Genomic DNA, 19,128 nt, shown 5'->3' with positions numbered 1-19,128 from the left:
GTGAAACAGTACAGAACAATAAACAAAAATACCAATACTTCAGAAACTCCAGGCAGGCTGCTGCAATAAGCATGGAGCCGTAGAACAGGTGAGGAGACAGGAGGGGAGAGGGCCCTGCTCATGTGAGCTTACATCCTAAAGGAGGGTAGACAGAACCAGGCACAAGGGGAGCCAGAAGAGAGACGGGAGAGCGAGTGGAGGAGGAGAGGTGGTTAAGTGGATGGTTGGTAGGCTTTGCGAAAGAGGTGAGTTTTCAGTGCATGTTTGAAGCAGCACAGAGTAGGAGAGAGACGGATGGAACAAGGGAGGTCTTTCCAGTGAAGGGGGGCTGCACGGGCAAAGTCTTGGATTCTGGAGTGTGAAGAAGTGATAAAAGAGGAGGAGAGGCGGCGATCATTGGCTGAGCGCAGGGAGCGGGCAGGAGTGTGTATGGAGTCCTTATCTTTGCGATCGTGTTAAAAATGCGGTCATTCTTAAATATGTCCCATAGTACAGTACTGTGTAAAAGTGTACAATATATTATAGCATATTTTTAAATTGCACCGTTTCAGAAATGAAAGCAAGCCGCAACTGATTGTTGCAGCGCCAGCGTTTTTAATAATTGCCCCTAAATACAGATGCACACGGTCATCAGTGATTCCGTCTGGCAGTAATTTTACAGAGACTTCAATTTCCATACAGCGATGACCATTTTATTTAACATAAAATGTTTACGATCGCTAAAGTTTTGTGCGTGTCACAGGCAAATGTAACACGCATGCAATGTATTTCCCAGTACACTCACTGATCGGTCTGTGTAATATATACATAGGTTAAGATCATTATTCGTTTTTCAAAATGTGTTAATAAAAATTTATGTATTGCTGAGTAAATAAAAACCAGCTCAAACAATTATTTTTCCGCTTACCATTTATGTAAATATTTGTCCTCCCCTTTTCCGATCTCTTTACAAGAACTCCCTCCCCCAATTAAATTCAAGCAAACGTTTCCAGACCTATTAATTATTGTATTGCCAAATAGGTCTGCCTACTGTGAGCTCATAAAAAGCCTTTTGACTGCTGAGAAGAAGTCAAGTCTAATCGTTTCTCTGTTATTTATATCGGGCACACTGAGGATACCGGGATATTCAGCTGTAGAAGCATTATGCAGTCATCAATAATAATGGAACTGTTCAGAGAAAAGGACATTAATTTTAACGCTTTTGAGTTCCAGCCAAAATGGGGACTCATCCAAGCGTTAAGTCATCATTTCAGCTTGATGCTGCTTGTTGCCCATTTTATTAAACGGAAAATGTTTGAAAAGCAGCACATGGACTCGGATGTACAGTGCAGCAACATAATGCAGGAGAGTTTTCACAGCTAAATGTCTCCGTGATGTCTGGGGCCGCATTGTGTTATGGTTTTACTTTGTGTTTATGGTGCTGAGAGGAGAGTTGCAGGAAAACGATATATATCTAGCATGTGTGTCATTGTTGTAAATTGTACTCGGACCTAGGGATGAGCAAGAGATAAATTGAATGTTCTTGAGCCAATTAGAATGTTAGCAACAGTATTTAAGCCAATTGAAGTCCTGCAACTCCTTACGTAGGGATTTTGGAGTGGAAGAAGCGAGGCCATCATGTAGCCAATCCGTGCATCTAAACATTAGCAATGGTGATGTAAAGATCAATCAGTGCAGAATTTATCATCATCATCACCATTTATTTATATAGTGCCTCTGATTCCACAGCTCCTTACAGAGAACTCACTCACATCAGTCCCTGCCCCATTGGAACAAGGACTCCCTCCCTGGTTCCCTAACATACACACACACACAGAAAGACACACAGACTAGGGTCAATTTTGATAGCAGCCAATTAGCCTACTAGTATATTTTTGGAGTGTGGAAGGAAACCAGAGCACCCAGAGGAAACCCACGCAAACACAGGGAGAACATACAAACTCCACACAGATAAGGCCGTGGTCAGGAATTGAACTCATGACCCCAGCGCTGTGAGGCAGTAGTGCTAACCACTAAGCCACCGTGCTGCCCCATTTATTGCGTCAAACTCTCCTCTATGGGAAACAAGGTTCACACATCCAGGTTAACGTCAGCATTCATTGTACAAGTTATTGCTGTCATGTTTGTGCTGATTTCACTTTCTTAAAACTCTTATATTTCGGTAATGTTACTGGGAGCTCTTTGTTTAAAGCCTGTGAATTAGAATACATTTGAAATGGGGGTTCATGAGAGGCCCTTTTTCTGTGTGTACAAGTTATGTTACTTTGCCAAAAGCGTGAATGACTGCTTGGTGTAAGTGAGCGTTGCCTGTTCTATGAGTGTGCAAGAACCTCTCCATGCTATTTGGAAAGTTTTGTCAATTGTGTGTGTGTGTGTGTGTGTGTGTGTGTGTGTTACATACACACTTATGCTTATATAAACATGTTATTATATTACTATGTATTGAAACATGAATTCCACCCCAAAAAAAAAATTGCCTACACACTCATAATCCCACACCCCTTTTACTATGGTTTTAGGCTTTGTTTCCCTTTTACAAGGGGAGGGCTGAGAGATTATTCCTCAGGGTTGTAGTTTTCTCATTTTCCCACATGTGTTTCCCCCACAGTGTGGTATCTGCATGTGCGGCATTTCTGTGTTTGAAGACCCGGTGGAGATCCCATGTGGACACGAGTTTTGCAGAGCATGCTGGGAAGCGTGAGTATCACAACTGTGCTGCACCTATCACTGTGTATTCTCTTATTACGGCTTCATGAACTTGTCACTTCTCAGTCATCTTGGTAAGCTATTTAGGGAACAGAGCTTGAGTTAGTTGTCAGTCAGCATGGGGCTGTGTTTTGTTTGCAGTTCTCTGAGACCTGAAACTGAATATATAACACTTGGAGCATATAATCAGACATTGCAATGTTCTTGTATTTAACATTTTTCTTCAATGTAAGACCGCGTTCTGTAAGGGCGAGTTCGTGTAACTAGCAGTCTGATGCTGAGCTGCACGGACCACCTGTCAAAACAAATGTTTAAAAGATTTTCTTGTGCTTATGACCCGGTCGGGTGTATGTGGGTGTGTATGCTTACAACGCATATGGTTGTAATACATTATTTATACAGGCAGCGTATTTCTGCGTGAGTTACACTCCGCATCAGACCACTGTATCAGACTAAAATAGTTTATGTAGATACTTGGTGTGTGCTGAGATAATTGTGTTTAAGCCAGTAGTAATGCCTCATGCCTCAATGAGGTCTCTAGATCCTAGTGATGTCCCAGCAGAATATGGGTACAGGGTACACCGCATTGCTGGATTGTGTGTAGGGAGAGAAGGGGGTTGTAGGATGCGGTGAGAGAGAGTGTGAGGAATCCGCACCCAGCGTGACCTTGTTGTGTTAAGCGCAATGTCATACACAACCTTATGTTTGGTTTGCTGGGCCCTCCACAAGTATTCTTGTCTGGTACCACTTTGTGTATTGAAAATAGTTTTTAATTTGCTGTTTACTTAAAGAGAAGTGCATTAATGTAACTTTCCTGCGCTGCAGACAAGCCTTGGACCTGCGTCTTTGTTGAAATTTATTCTAGCCCAAAACAGAAAGGAAAGTTGCTCAATCAATTTATAGCCAACAGCGGGTGCTTGAAAGGATGGGGTTATCCTGAAAGGAGCAAATACGGAGAAAAATCCCCCAGTACACTGCTGTTAGCCAGTAACAAAGCTGCTATTACTGCTTGTACATAAAAATGCAGAATTCTTAGTTACACACATTTGCATGCTAAGCCACCCGCCACTTCACGGCGTCTCTGCTAATAGGGGGGTCCTAAATCAATGAGAGTCCCTATTATAGGGGCATACATGTATGTGTTTTTAAATTGAGAACTAACTTACAACGAGGCACCCCAAGAGCCTCCAAATAGCAGTATAGTGCCAGCGCTCCCCTTCAGCTACTGATCCCAGAGCATGCCTCTCAGACAAAGCAGAAAGGAAAGTGGCTCAATCAGTTAATCAATTTTATTCTAGACCATTTAAAAGACAAAGGAGAACATTTTTTTTTTTAAATAGTGTTGTGGATGGTGGGTAGCTCTGTATCCACATGTGTAAAATACTCTTCTGGATTGCTGGCAGTATTATAATAAGAAGTAGATTTATACTCCCCTTTGTGCTATCATCAGGGCTGTGTGATAGGGGCGCCCGCCCGGGGCGCAATGCTGAAGGGGGCACAGTTTATAAATATTTTAGATTCATTTGGTTAAAATTGAGGGCCAGGGGGGGGCGGCATTTTTGTAAGTTATGGCTCTGGCTGTCATGTTGGATATCTCTAAGATATAGGGGACGGGGGGGTACATAGATTACCAGGCTGCGTAGTGTTTAATAAAAAGATTTTGGATGCAAATTGGGTGGCATTGCCAGAAGTAATGAAATAGGGTAACTTGAGGTTCTCGCCCTTGAGGCACATTGATGTTACGCCTGGTCTGGCTTCCGGAGGGTGAGAAACATCCTCTGTAGAAGATTGTACAGAACATTTCTATAGACATGCTGGCTGTAAGCGTTTGTTGTATAATGGTACAGATGTCACCGTGTATGAAAAGTGTGTTAACCATTGTGTCGGGCCCATTCTCTTCTCATTACTAGTGTGAGTCATCCGCAGTATTATAGAACACACATATATCTTTTATTAAACTACTGAGCTCTGCAATATGTTATTGAGGTCATTGTTCCCATCTAGATCTGAATGCACTGCTGTTACCCTCTGTATAATGGTGAATGCTAACGTAGGTGATTGTATGTTTTCGTATAAAGAATTTCTGAGATTTAAACTTTTTTGTGTGTGTGTGTTTGATTTGGCTCTTATGATGGTTATGTCGCCTTTTGTCCAGTAAATCCGAATTGTAATTCACCCGAAATAAAGACTGGGGTTTAGATTCCATTTGTTTCTTCTTTTCTTGTACCGTGCTATCCAGATGGGCAGTAGTAGTGGTTGTGGGGATATTTTGCTGGTGAAGGTGGAGAAACATGCTAGAATTATTGGGTAAGAATTGTTGTTCCAGTGAGAAGCTTGCAGTCCAGTTATTAATTAACAAAGCTCTAGTTGTGCAGTAACACCTACCAGCCAATCGTCTCAGCTATTTATAATTCCGCAGCGCTGTACAGAGAACTCACTCACATCAGTCCCTGCCCCATTGGAGCTTACAGTCTAAATTCCCTAACACACACACACAGTTCGCATGAGACGAAGGTCAATTTTATAGTGATCAATTAACCTACTAATATTTTTTTTCTTCTGAGTGTGGGAGGAAATCAATCAATAATTTACATTCATTATAGTGTGAAGGAAACAATGCAAGTTGTCTGGTTGCTATAGGTTACAGCACATCTGCACTATAATAAATTACCTCCACAGTTTATCTCCCACATCAGTGATGAGTAATGTGATGCACTTTAGGGGGCTGCATAGTGTAGCCCTATACCCTTCAAAGGGAGGGGTACCTTTATAACAATACTGACAACACCGACTGTGAAGAGGCCGACATAACATCTCCGATGAAGGAACATCCCGGCAGGCTGCAATGACCTCGGTCTCAAGTTCCCCACTGTCATTCTGGCTGTTAAGGTGGTAATTTAAGGAAGCGCTGGCTGTACAATGTTGTAGGGTTTGTAAAGAGCAATGTATAGCCGGCACCTCTTTAAATTAGCAGTGAATGTGGGGAACCTGAAACTGACGTCATTGTAGCCTGCCAGGATGTTCCATCATCGGAGCGGTTTCAAGTGTCGTTTTCAACCTGTCGGTGTTATCAGCCTGTCGTGGATTACACCTTCCGTGTAATCATGTCGGCCTCTTCACAGTCGGTGCTGTCAGTATTGTTATACTGGATACCACCTTCTAAGGGCCACACATTACCACTAATCTCAGTAATAAGTTAAAACAGTACAATTAATCAAAGAAAGAGCCACCTATGTGTAATACCATAGCAGCACAAGTGTAACAAGCTATAACAAATCCGACGACTAAGCGGAAGGATCTGGGGCCGCAGGTGAACGCTCTGCAGACTGCCTGTGTCCCTGGGCACTTGTTGCCCATCCTACACAGTTCTGCTTCCTATTGGTTTAGATGTAGTGTCCAAGTAAATGTATAATTTACATTAGTGATGGTTGTAATCACATTATGTCTCTGGTTAGAATACAGTAAATATTTAGCAGACCAATAAGTTGTTAAAAATAAAATTTCTCATTCTTTGCACGGACGGAATTATTCATTGCTGCGAAAATGTTGTATTTATCTAGCAGGTGGGAAAGCGTCAGATAGTTATTTGTAACATAATATAAAGTCGGTTATAGAGGAATAAGCTGGATTCATTTTCACAGCCGGTATTAGGTTTTAACCAAGTTTGCAGCCTGGGGCTCAGATGCTCTTTATTGCAACGTTATTGAAAATGACATTTCCGTTCCACACTTGAAAGACTTGCGTATGTCTGTCATGGGCAAGGAGAAAGCACTCTGAACCCCAGGGAAATCTGTCTGTGCCATGCAGAAACTAAATGTGATTGTAGGACTATGTACCGAGGCATGGTGGTCCTGCAGAGAAGACATAACACAAAATGCACAGTCGCAAAGAAAAACAATAATGGAATATATAAGAGCAGAAGGATCTCCGTTAAGCAACTGTGTAGTGTTCACCACCTGGTACATTTATATGCCATGTTTCTATATGACGGTAAGCATTATCATTGACTCATGACCTCTGCCTGTCGCGTAAGCCTGCATTACAAATAAACGTTTCCTATTATATGGTGCTTATTAAAACTAGCTATATTTAATGCTTTGGGGCATATTCAATTGTCAGCGAGATTTTTTTTTCCCGCAGCGTAAAAAAAAAAAAAAAGTCCAGCGCGGGTTTTTGCCGGCAATAGCGCAATAGCGACCGTTTGGAGTTAGCACAGCGGGAAAACTCGTGCAATTCAATTGCAAAAGAGGGAACGCTGCCCCCGCGTGTTAAATATTGTGTTTGCGAGACTTTTGGGGAGTGAAGGAGAGTTTTTAACGCTGTCATGTATAAGACAAAAAAAAAGTTTGCATACATTTCCATACATTAGATTGCATTACACATTGATAATATCTACATTACAGTACTTTATTTTAGGGATGAGCGCGCTCGGATTTCTGAAATCCGAGCCCACCCGAACGTTGCGGATCCGAGTCGGATCCGAGACAGATCCGGGTATTGGCGCCAAATTCAAAAGTGAAACTGAGGCTCTGACTCATAATCCCGTTGTCGGATCTCGCGATACTCGGATCCTATAAATTCCCCGCTAGTCGCCGCCATCTTCACTCGGGCATTGATCAGGGTAGAGGGAGGGTGTGTTAGGTGGTCCTCTGTGCTGTTTAGTTCTGTGCTGTTTAGTTCTGTGCTGTTTAGTGCTGTGCTGTTTAGTGCTGTGCTGTGCTGTGCTGTGCTGTGTTCTGCAGTATCAGTCCAGTGGTGCTGTGTGCTGTGCTCTGTCCTTCTGAGGTCAGTGGTGCTGCTGGGTCCTGTGCTGTGTCCTGTTCAGTCCAGTGGTGCTGTGTCCTGTGCTCTGTGCTTCTAAGGGCATAGTTATTTCCCCAATATTCCCCTGTGTTTAAAAAAATAAAAAAAAGTTTTTTTTATAAAATACCAAAAACTACTTTAATATTTTTTAATTACCACAAAATTTTCACAACCAATCCTGCAGTATAAGCCCATTGGTACTGCAATATTACCAAGTTCACACATTCAGCAGTAAAAGTCCAGTGGTACTGCAATATTACAAAGTTTACACATTCTGCAGTATCAGTCCAGTGGTGCTGTGTCCTGTGCTCTGTCCTGCTGAGTTCCGTAGTGCTGCTGGGTCCTGTGCCGTGTCCTGTTCAGTCCAGTGGTGCTGTGTCCTGTGCTCTGTGCTTCTAAGGGCATAGTTATTTCCCCATTATTCCCAAGTTTGTAAAAAATAAAAAAAAAGTAAAAAAAAATAAAAAAATTAAAAAAAAAAAAAATATATAATAATTATAACCAAATTTGCAAAACCAATCCAGCATTATAAGTCCATTGGTACTGCAATATTACCAAGTTCACACATTCAGCAGTAAAAGTCCAGTGGTACTGCAATATTACAAAGTTTACACATTCTGCAGTATCAGTCCAGTGGTGCTGTGTCCTGTGCTCTGTCCTGCTGAGTTCCGTAGTGCTGCTGGGTCCTGTGCCGTGTCCTGTTCAGTCCAGTGGTGCTGTGTCCTGTGCTCTGTGCTTCTAAGGGCATAGTTATTTCCCCATTATTCCCAAGTTTGTAAAAAATAAAAAAAAAGTAAAAAAAAATAAAAAATTAAAAAAAAAAAAAATATATATAATAATTATAACCAAATTTGCAAAACCAATCCAGCATTATAAGTCCATTGGTACTGCAATATTACCAAGTTCACACATTCAGCAGTAAAAGTCCAGTGGTACTGCAATATTACAAAGTTTACACATTCTGCAGTATCAGTCCAGTGGTGCTGTGTCCTGTGCTCTGTCCTGCTGAGTTCCGTAGTGCTGCTGGGTCCTGTGCCGTGTCCTGTTCAGTCCAGTGGTGCTGTGTCCTGTGCTCTGTGCTTCTAAGGGCATAGTTATTTCCCCATTATTCCCAAGTTTGTAAAAAATAAAAAAAAAGTAAAAAAAAATAAAAAATTTAAAAAAAAAAAATATATATAATAATTATAACCAAATTTGCAAAACCAATCCAGCATTATAAGTCCATTGGTACTGCAATATTACCAAGTTCACACATTCTGCAGTATCTTGTGCTACATATAATGGAGACCAAAAATTTGGAGGATAAAGTAGGGAAAGATCAAGACCCACTTCCTCCTAATGCTGAAGCTGCTGCCACTAGTCATGACATAGACGATGAAATGCCATCAACGTCGTCTTCCAAGCCCGATGCCCAATCTCGTAGTACCGGGCATGTAAAATCCAAAAAGCCCAAGTTAAGAAAAAGTAGCAAAAAGAGAAACTTAAAATCATCTGAGGAGAAACGTAAAGTTGCCAATATGCCATTTACGACACGGAGTGGCAAGGAACGGCTTAGGCCCTGGCCCGTGTTCATGACTAGTGGTTCAGCTTCACCCACGGATCTTAGCCCTCCTCCTCCTCCCCCCCCTACAAAAAATTGAAGAGAGTTATGCTGTCAGCAACAAAACAGCAAACAACTCTGCCTTCTAAAGAGAAATTATCACAAATCCCCAAGGCGAGTCCAAGGGTGTTGGTGGTTGTCAAGCCTGACCTTCCCATCACTGTACGGGAAGAGGTGGCTCGGGAGGAGGCTATTGATGATGTAGCTGGCGCTGTGGAGGAACTTGATGATGAGGATGGTGATGTGGTTATTGTAAATGAGGCACCAGGGGGGGAAACAGCTGATGTCCATGGGATGAAAAAGCCCATCGTCATGCCTGGTCAGAAGACCAAAAAATGCACCTCTTCGGTCTGGAGTTATTTTTATCCAAATCCAGACAACCAATGTATGGCAATATGTAGCTTATGTAAAGCTCAAATAAGCAGGGGTAAGGATCTTGCCCACCTAGGAACATCCTCCCTTATACGTCACCTGAATAACCTTCATAGTTCAGTGGTTAGTTCAGGAACTGGGGCTAGGACCCTCATCGGTACAGGGACACCTAAATCCCGTGGTCCAGTTGGATACACACCAGCAACACCCTCCTCGTCAACTTCCTCCACAATCTCCATCAGATTCAGTCCTGCAGCCCAAGTCAGCAGCCAGACTGAGTCCTCCTCAATACGGGATTCATCCGAGGAATCCTGCAGCGGTACGCCTACTACTGCCACTGCTGCTGTTGCTGCTGTTAGTCGGTCATCTTCCCAGAGGGGAAGTCGTAAGACCGCTAAGTCTTTCACCAAACAATTGACCGTCCAACAGTCGTTTGCCATGACCACCAAATACGATAGTAGTCACCCTATTGCAAAGCGTATAACTGCGGCTGTAACTGCAATGTTGGTGTTAGACGTGCGCCCGGTGTCCGCCATCAGTGGAGTGGGATTTAGAGGGTTGATGGAGGTATTGTGTCCCCGGTACCAAATTGGGTACCGGGGCCACCCCACTATGCAGTCCAGATACTTGTTTGGTGGAATTCCGACACGTGGAGGGTTTTTAAATTATATTGTGGCCTCGGTACCAAATTGTGTACCGGGGCCACCACACTACGCAGTCAAGATACTTGTTTGGTGGAATTCAGACCAGTTGAGGGTTTTATTATTATATTGTGTGGACCACTCTATCTATACCACACTACAACTCTATACCACTCTATTTCCTACTTTAATTCTATTTAATTCTATTTCCTACTTTAATTCTATTACTAATTAATTACCATAAAGAGGAACAAAAAAAACCAATTTTACCAAAAGTATAATATGACTTAGACTTACAAACACTACACTTTAAAGATCGTGCCTTTAAATGAAAAAGTCAGTCTTCATTGCACGACTATGTGCAACAGGGACATTTTTTTGGGTTTACAAAGTCAAACAATAACACTACGACCCTGTCTGTCTGGGGTCTGTCAATGACGAATTGTCTGGAGCATGTTTGGAGGAGGTATTGTGGCCCCGGTATCAAATTGGGTACCGGGGCCACCCCACTATGCAGTCCAGATACTTGTTTGGTGCAATTCCGACACGTGGAGGGTTTTTAAATTATATTGTGGCCTCGGTACCAAATTGTGTACCGGGGCCACCACACTACGCAGTCAAGATAGATAGATGCGTATTGCGTATCATAGATAAAGTACATTCAGTGGTGTGGGGCAAATTGAAAAATATTCCAAATGCACTGACATTATCAAAAACAAGAGGTTGTCACACGCTAAAACTCCAACATGTATATGATGGAGAGGATGGAGGAGCAGCCGTATGTGTAGTGTAATGCAGATCTGTTGAAGGTTTTTTATATATTTTATTGTGGTGCCCAGTGCCCACTCCTCTACGCAGTCCAGATACATTTATTGGTGCGAATCATAAAAGTTCAGGGTTTTTAATATATATTGTGGTGACCCACTCCTCTACGCAGTCCAGGTACATTTATTGGTGCGAATCATAAAAGTTCAGGGTTTTTAATATATATTGTGGTGACCCACTCCTCTACGCAGTCCAGGTACATTTATTGGTGCGAATCATAAAAGTTCAGGGTTTTTAATATATATTGTGGTGACCCACTCCTCTACGCAGTCCAGGTACATTTATTGGTGCGAATCATAAAAGTTCAGGGTTTTTAATAGATATTGTGGTGACCCACTCCTCTACGCAGTCCAGGTACATTTATTGGTGCGAATCATAAAAGTTCAGGGTTTTTAATATATATTGTGGTGACCCACTCCTCTACGCAGTCCAGGTACATTTATTGGTGCGAATCATAAAAGTTCAGGGTTTTTAATAGATATTGTGGTGACCCACTCCTCTACGCAGTCCAGGTACAATTATTGGTGCGAATCATAAAAGTTCAGGGTTTTTAAGATATTGTGGTGACCCACTCCTCTACGCAGTCCAGGTACAATTATTGGTGCGAATCATAAAAGTTCAGGGTTTTTAATATATATTGTGGTGACCCACTCCTCTACGCAGTCCAGAAAGATACCTTGTTGCAACGTTTTGGACTAATAACTATATTGTGAGGTGTTCAGAATACACTGTAAATTAGTGGAAATGCTTGTTATTGAATGTTATTGAGGTTAATAATAGCCTAGGAGTGAAAATAAGCCCAAAAACTTGATTTTTAAACTTTTTATGTTTTTTTCAAAAAAAATCCGAATCCAATACCTTAAATCCGAACCGAGACCTTTCGTCAAGTGTTTTGCGAGACAAATCCGAACCTCAAAAATAACGAAAATCCGGATCCAAAACACAAAACACGAGACCTCAAAAGTCGCCGGTGCACATCCCTACTTTATTTAGCATATTTTTTTCTATACAATCATCTATACCATGTCAAAACACATTACTACATTCATATTTGTACCAAAAACATACATAAATATAATAATTAGTAATTATTTTTTTATGTTTTTTTTTTATATATATTTCATTTTTTTACAAGAAAATCAACTTACACAAGTTAGGCATTAGTGATAAACAGAAGTTTAACTTTTTTTTTCCCCACTTTTTTACATGATTTCAACTACTTTTCAGAGGTTTTTTTATTTTTAGCACACCCCAAGGAGGTGCGAGATAAAACAGGATATTTGCCTGTTTTACCCGCCACGTTAAAAAGAACAATTGAATAGCTTTTAACGCGGCTGCCTCTCGCACACCCTATACTTTCAATAGACCTTCTACTGGAGCGCGAAAGGACCGTTTCATGAAAAACAAAAACATAGCGTTAAGAATGGAATTGAATTGCGGGTAAAGTTAACCCGCTCAAAAATGATGAAAAACAGCGTTAAAATGACTTAACACGCTCTAAAAAAAAATAACTCGCTGACTATCGAATACCCCCCATTAAGTTGGTTCCAGAAGAGATTACATTTTAAGGCACGTATACCTAGTGGATAATGCACACGGGCCCAGTCAGCGCCAGTTGACGGCCGCAGGCGGATTTCCAGGGCGCTCTTTTGGGGGGGCAGTAAGGGGACTCAGCCAGTCAGTTACAATGACTGGTCTTAGTCCCCTGACCGCGTCCGAACAACGAGCTGGAAATATGGTGCCGGCGTCTGTGTAGAAGGTAGCAATGTGCCAGAGTCTTTGACTTCTGCGCAGGCGCCATATTGGGGAGGGGGGGGAGGGGCTGGGAAAATCTTGAACACTGGCCGAGTCGTTTTTAGAATTCTATATATGAAAATATAGGCTGTATATCCTACAGATATTCCCCTATGAATAGAATTATGAAAAAGTATATATTTTTTTTTTTTGTTGATTTGCTTTCACCTGTGTACTGCACTTACAATAAGACATTATTTACCACACTATACCACCATAAGAAAGCCCCATCCGCCCTCTGTAAGACCATGAGGTATTAGTGATACACACAAAGCAGAAAAATAACTTCTCCGTTTAACGCACACACACAGGAAACCTTAAATGTGAGCCGGTCGTGAAGGGGTAATGAGTCTACACAGCTATCGATTTACCACAGTGAACGTGTCATGTGCACAGTTAAGGCCTAGCGGGGCCAGTATCCAGGACAATCACCTTCTAACATTGCTGCCGTCTCCTATGTAATAAGATATATGTTCCGTGCCACAGAAGCAAATGTGTTCATTAAAGTACTGGATGTTGCATAACAGAAAGTTTCCCAATATTAGTCATGGGTTTGATGGTCACAAATGTTCCCTAAGTCTTTCTTTCATCTCACAATACCAATAATTAGGTATATAACATTACGTTTGTGCTTTGAGCCACAAAGTACGTATTGTTTACCAGTTTTCATGTTTGGTGATGTCTGTCTCTCTATAGTTGAAGTCTTCCCCTGTAGAGCCACTGGTTGGGAAGCAGAACTATACTACAGCCTTATATCAAGATGTTTAAATGACCACTATAGCCATAGGGACATGCGGTGCTACAGGGAGCTTAGATGGGGAATATGTAACCTCTTTATGGTATATTCAGTATTTATTGACTAATACCACAAAGACTTCTAGCAACATAGAGTGGTCACAGCCTGTGACTCTCTTCTTCCTTCCTGTGGAGGTCACAGGAATTCAGGTCCCTCGGATGGCCCGTGTGTGTGTATGTGTGTATGTATGTATATATATATATATATATATATATATATATGTATGTATGTATGTATGTATGTGTATATATGTATATATATATATATATATATATATATATATATATATATATATATATATATATATATATATATATATATATATATTTATATTATATTATATTTTCAAGGGTTTCATAAATAAACATAGACTAATGTCTTGACTGTAGATCTCTGTTTTCGTAGCCGCGAGTTCTGTAGTAGCAGCTGCACTGTAATAATTTAGCCACTGGGGGCACTGTTCTACAACGTTCTTTCGATTTATATTTATATCTTGGTCAAGGTATTACTGAACATAAATTATCATATTATATTACAATATATCCGGGGGTGGTTTGTTCTGTTTGTTTTGTATATACAGGGTCAGATTCTGATCTATTTAGATCTTCACGGCTATTTGTAGACCTGTTTCCCGGTTATAGCACGCTTTCTAACACGGGTACCACCGTGAATGCCGGCAGGTTTGGTGAAACGTCTGTGTGGTGTTTATTACCAGGGGTGATGGAGGCCACTGTGAACATTTATTTTAACATTTATTGTTTTGTTTTTTTTTAGGTTTCTAAACCTTAAAATCCAGGAAGGAGAAGCTCATAACATATTCTGCCCGGCCTATGACTGTTTTCAGCTGGTTCCTGTGGAGGTCATCGAAAGTGTGGTCTCTAAGGAGATGGACAAGCGGTACCTTCAGTTTGACATAAAGGTGGGCTTTAGTCGCCTGGCTGGGGACACTGCATAGGTGCTTAGGGGGATTCCTCATTTAAAATGCAAATCCGTGTGATTTTTTTTTTTTAGGTGATCAAATAATTTTTGTTTTTAGATAATAGGGTTAAATAAAACATTGTTTTGGAGAATGACGTTGGTCTCAGTTTATGACAATAGAGAAGACCTTCCGTTTCTTCCTTCCCTGATTAGAAAACGTACAGAGTTCTGTCAGGTCTTATATGAACAAGTAAAAGTGGAGTTTATGGTACCTTAGTGAAGTAATATTGATTTGGACAGGTAAGAAGTAAGACGACAAGGAACTAACCTATTGTTCTGTAAAGTATTATGTGGCTGGGCACACAATTCAGTCTCCAATCACCAGGTCTGAATGATTACACTTACTTAGGCCAAAGTTATCAGGATTGAGCCGTATATATACCTGTCAACCAATGATATCACGCACTCATCGGGAAATATCATTGGCTGAGGAGATTTCCACCTTGACCAATGAAACGGAGCTGGATTTTATTCTGCAGTTTTAAGCAATTGAAAACGTGTCTACAGGTTTGTAAAATGTGTTTCCGATTTTATATCATTGATTTGTCTGTCTGGAGGGTTTAAAATTACTTCTGATTGAGATCCTATTTTTACATATGCTTTTACGCATTTTCAAAAGTTTTGACTTTTTTGAAATCTGTTATTTTTTGCCTCTCTGGCTACATTGAGAGCTGTAATGACTATTTTGCACGGCATTAAAAATAGGCACATACACAAGCAAAAAGCAGCATTTCGACAAATACAGGATACACATCTCAGGAAAATTTAGCATGTAACAAACATGCAGACAGTATTCCAAATAACACTCATTTAAACCATACTTCTCATAGCTATAGGCTGTAGTGTCACTTTACAGAGTAAACCCCCTTTTCAAGTTATTCATTGGCTATATGAAGTATGTACCTCTTTGTTCTGTCACATTTTATTTTCTTACATCATAGAATCAAAATTGATTTTATGTGGGAATTCTAACCATGCCTCAACACAAATCAATCTGTAATGTCAAAAACAAACTGTAAACTTTTCTTAATCACAAATAAAATGGTCAAAGAATTTTTAAATAAGTATTCATCTAAATAAAGCTGTAATTCAGTGTGTTTGAATTGATTTCAAAATACACACATGACACTTACCAAGTGTCTGTCTGATACTCAGTAAGTACATTTCCAAACAAGAGCTTCATCATGAAGATCAAAGGAAGAGCCAAAGCTAATTTTAGAAAATGTTACTGAATAGTACCAAATCAGCTAAAGGATATAAAAAAATGCTTAATATTTCCCAGAGCACTGTCGGGTATATCATAGAGTATATAGCAGAACTGTGAATTTTGTCTGTAACCGCTGGTCCTTCAAAGCTGATAATCCGTCTAAGAAGGAAGCTTGTTAGGAGGCTAAGTCCATGTCAGAATTAGATGAATCTCTCCGTGGGAAGTGTCACATGAAATCTTGCCTAGAGTTTTGCAGAAACAATATGGGAGACCCACATACCAAGTGGAGGAAAACTATGGTCTGAGGACGAGATTTACCTATGTAGCCTCAATGATAGCAGCAAACACTGTGCATCGTGCTGAAATCACTGTCTCTACCATGAAACACAGTGACGTGATCATAATGCTATAGTGGTACTTCTCTACTTAGGGGACTGTGGGGTATATTTACTGAGCTGCAGGTTTGAAAAAGTGGAGATGTTGCCTATAGCAACCAATCAGATTCTAGCTGTCATTTTGTAGAATGTACTAAATAAATGACAACTAGAATCTGATTGGTTCCTATAGGCAACATCTCCACTTTTTCAAACTCGCAGTTTGGTAAATATACTCCTGAGAGTTTGTCAAAATAGAGAGCAAAATAAAATAGACTAATCTTGGCAGAAAGCTGCTGTTATGTGTAGTAGACTTAGACCTTGGGGTAAGATTTATATTACTGCAGGACAATGACCCACAGAAAAGCCACATTGAAGTGGTTTAAATACAAAATAATCTATGTCATAGAGCAGCCCAGGACTCAATCCCATCAAGCGTCTGGGGAATCCATCCAGAATTGCTATGCAGACTGCTCCTACCCAACCTGATGGAACCTGAGCAATTTTCTATCACTCCGGCTACTTGTAGACTAACCAAATAAACTGGCGTCTAATTGCAGCGAAGAGCGCTTCTACCAAGTATTAAAACAAATACTGTCTGCTTCTGTTTCTTTGTTTTGTAATAAGATATCGTGTTAGAGTAGTTTTTCTTATTTGACATTAGAATATTTGGTGTTGAGTACTGACAATAAATACCAAATAAATACATTTTGATTCTATGGTGTAAGAAAATATATGATCTGTTCTAGTCCATTATACCTTGATTTTTTTTTCCTGTACTTCTTCTGAATTGATGGATCTCATCTGGAGTATTTTTATGTTTTTCTATTCTGATAGTGTTGCATTGAGCATTAAGATGCTATAAAATAAATTGTAATAGCAAAATATTATCTTAATTTTTTTTATTTTTTTTTTAAATGTAATGTTGCAACATTTATTTAAAGGGCATAATGGAACAGACGGGCAAATATGGTGTAGCTATAGCAACCAATTAGACATTTCACCAAGGTAATCGGTGCTGATTAGTTGCCATAGGCTACAGTCAGGTGTATTGGTTAATAAATCGCCACCAGTCCCTCTGGACACTTTTTATTGCTTATAGTCCAAGGAATGATTATTTTTGTTTTTTTCTGTGACTGGTTTATTTAATCCCAGGCATTTGTGGAAAACAACACGGCGATCCGATGGTGCCCAACTCCAGCCTGCGAGCGGGCCGTGCGGCTGAAGAAGCAGGGAACCAATACGTCTGGCTCAGACACTTTGAGCTTCCCATTGCTCCGCTCTCCAGCCGTGGACTGTGGGAAAGGCCATCTCTTCTGCTGGTGGGTACAGTTTATATAATTCAGGAGTTCCTGCCCTCCCCTACCCCACATTCTCTGCCCCTCCTCATGTTTGACATCGCCCCCCCCGGTCACATGAACACAATTGTTTTATAAAAACTGAGCTTCACTTTTTCTGAAGTGACAGGAGGTGAGAATCACAGAGAGGAAGGGGCATTAGTAAAACAATGGTGTTGTACTGAACACTCCCTAGATTATTCTCTGTGGTCAATAACATTAGACTGTGTATGACTTCCCTGCAGATGTATGTTAAATTAATTTAGATTTTTCTTAATGAGACAAGTGTTAGAAATGCTGCCTCTTGTGCAATCTCTGCATTCTTGTGGCTAAATTTTGCTGTTTAATCCAAGCGTCCATATCCCACGGCCGCAAAGGGTCTGTTAATACTGTCATTTAATTTGTCAGTAGTGTAAGGAGGATAGTTAGACTGTGTGGTTCTTTAAATCTGTAAATCTGGGGAGATACAGCACTGATTTGTGCATGTATTTTAAGGCACGCCTTAGATAATAGTGGAGTTAGTGTCTATAATTCTTTTAATGGGAGAGAGTGCCCCTTAACTTCTCCAGTTACTGGTAGGTACCTGTAACTTTCTAAAAGATGTCTTCTGAGAGGTCATAGGATTCATACTGTGAGGACAGTTTCCTATTCTCCCTGGCAGTGCCCATGCTCAATGGTAGTTTGGCAGAACCTCTCCCACGCATCATTCATATAACACCAGGATTTAGTTGGGGTCCTATTAGAAGCATTGTTAGTCAGGCTATGAGGAATACTTTGTATGATATTTGAATATAGTGAATGTTAGACTTATGTTTTATCTGGGCTTCTTGGGTTAGAACCGTATAGGGTATCAGGAGCGCACGCAGGATTTTTACTCTACTATATACAGCAGCCCGGGCGCTGTCAAAGAAGCGTCTGCGCGGACGCTTCCTTGACAGCGCCACGGCTCCTATATAGTGCAGTGCCGCTATGTGGGGCACTTCGTGAGGGGAGGGGTTTCTGGAGACCCAGAAACTCCCACTGCATGCGCCCCTGGGTATTAATGTGGGGCAGGGGCAGAACATTCGTCCAGTGGATTGGTGAAAATGTTACCGGTATCTTACAGAACCGCCACTTTATGATTAAGCTCCTTGTGCCCTCTGTCCCCTCTATCCTTCTTCTCCGGAGCGTTAGTCGTGTGCCGCTCTCGGCAGTAAGGAATGAGCGGTGTACTCCGTCTATTATATCTCCATGTGACATAAACCAAGCTTGTGGTCAGTATCTGGTTTCCTTCAGGAAGCGAGTTCTTTACCTACAGCCCTCTATTAGCTTGTACATCATTTATAATGCAGACGAAATCGGAGACCTGACACAACAGGCGCTGCGGGGAGCAGTATTAATAGCTTCGCCACAAGCCCCAGGTGGTGTAGGACCGAAAAACTTATTGTACCGGAGATGTCTTAGGATGCCGATGGAAATGTCGTGATTTATATAAACTGTTCTCAGTCCAAGGTGGCTTCTGAGTCAGTACATGGTAACGAGGAGCCCGAGAATAGCTCTGAACAATCTACGTCTGTGCATGGTCTTTGTACTGCATTGTACAATCCTGTGTATCCTTAGAGGAACTGTGTGGTGTCATATGAGGACCGCTCTGTTCTCTGTGACAAAAACACTGTGAATAATTTATCCTTAGGACACCTGAGGCCAAAGCAGGAC

The 19,128-nt window shown here is 41.0% G+C and overlaps 1 protein-coding gene across 3 annotated transcripts in view; it reads left to right on the top strand.

Annotated features, from left to right (window-relative positions):
• The window catches only part of ANKIB1 (ankyrin repeat and IBR domain containing 1), a 110,618-nt gene that overhangs the window by 69,475 nt on the left and 22,015 nt on the right, over positions 1-19,128 (top strand). For all 3 annotated transcript variants that reach the window (XM_075211823.1, XM_075211821.1, XM_075211822.1), the window contains exons 7-9: positions 2,609-2,697; positions 14,312-14,456; positions 17,252-17,418. In XM_075211823.1, the coding sequence (XP_075067924.1) occupies positions 2,609-2,697; positions 14,312-14,456; positions 17,252-17,418 (401 nt within the window). The remainder of the gene's footprint in view (positions 1-2,608; positions 2,698-14,311; positions 14,457-17,251; positions 17,419-19,128) is intronic.

This window comes from Mixophyes fleayi, chromosome 5, assembly GCF_038048845.1.
Source record: "Mixophyes fleayi isolate aMixFle1 chromosome 5, aMixFle1.hap1, whole genome shotgun sequence".
Classification (NCBI taxonomy): Eukaryota; Metazoa; Chordata; class Amphibia; order Anura; family Limnodynastidae; genus Mixophyes; species Mixophyes fleayi.
Note: the sequence above shows the minus strand (reverse complement) of the source record. Positions and strands in the feature narration are given on the sequence as shown.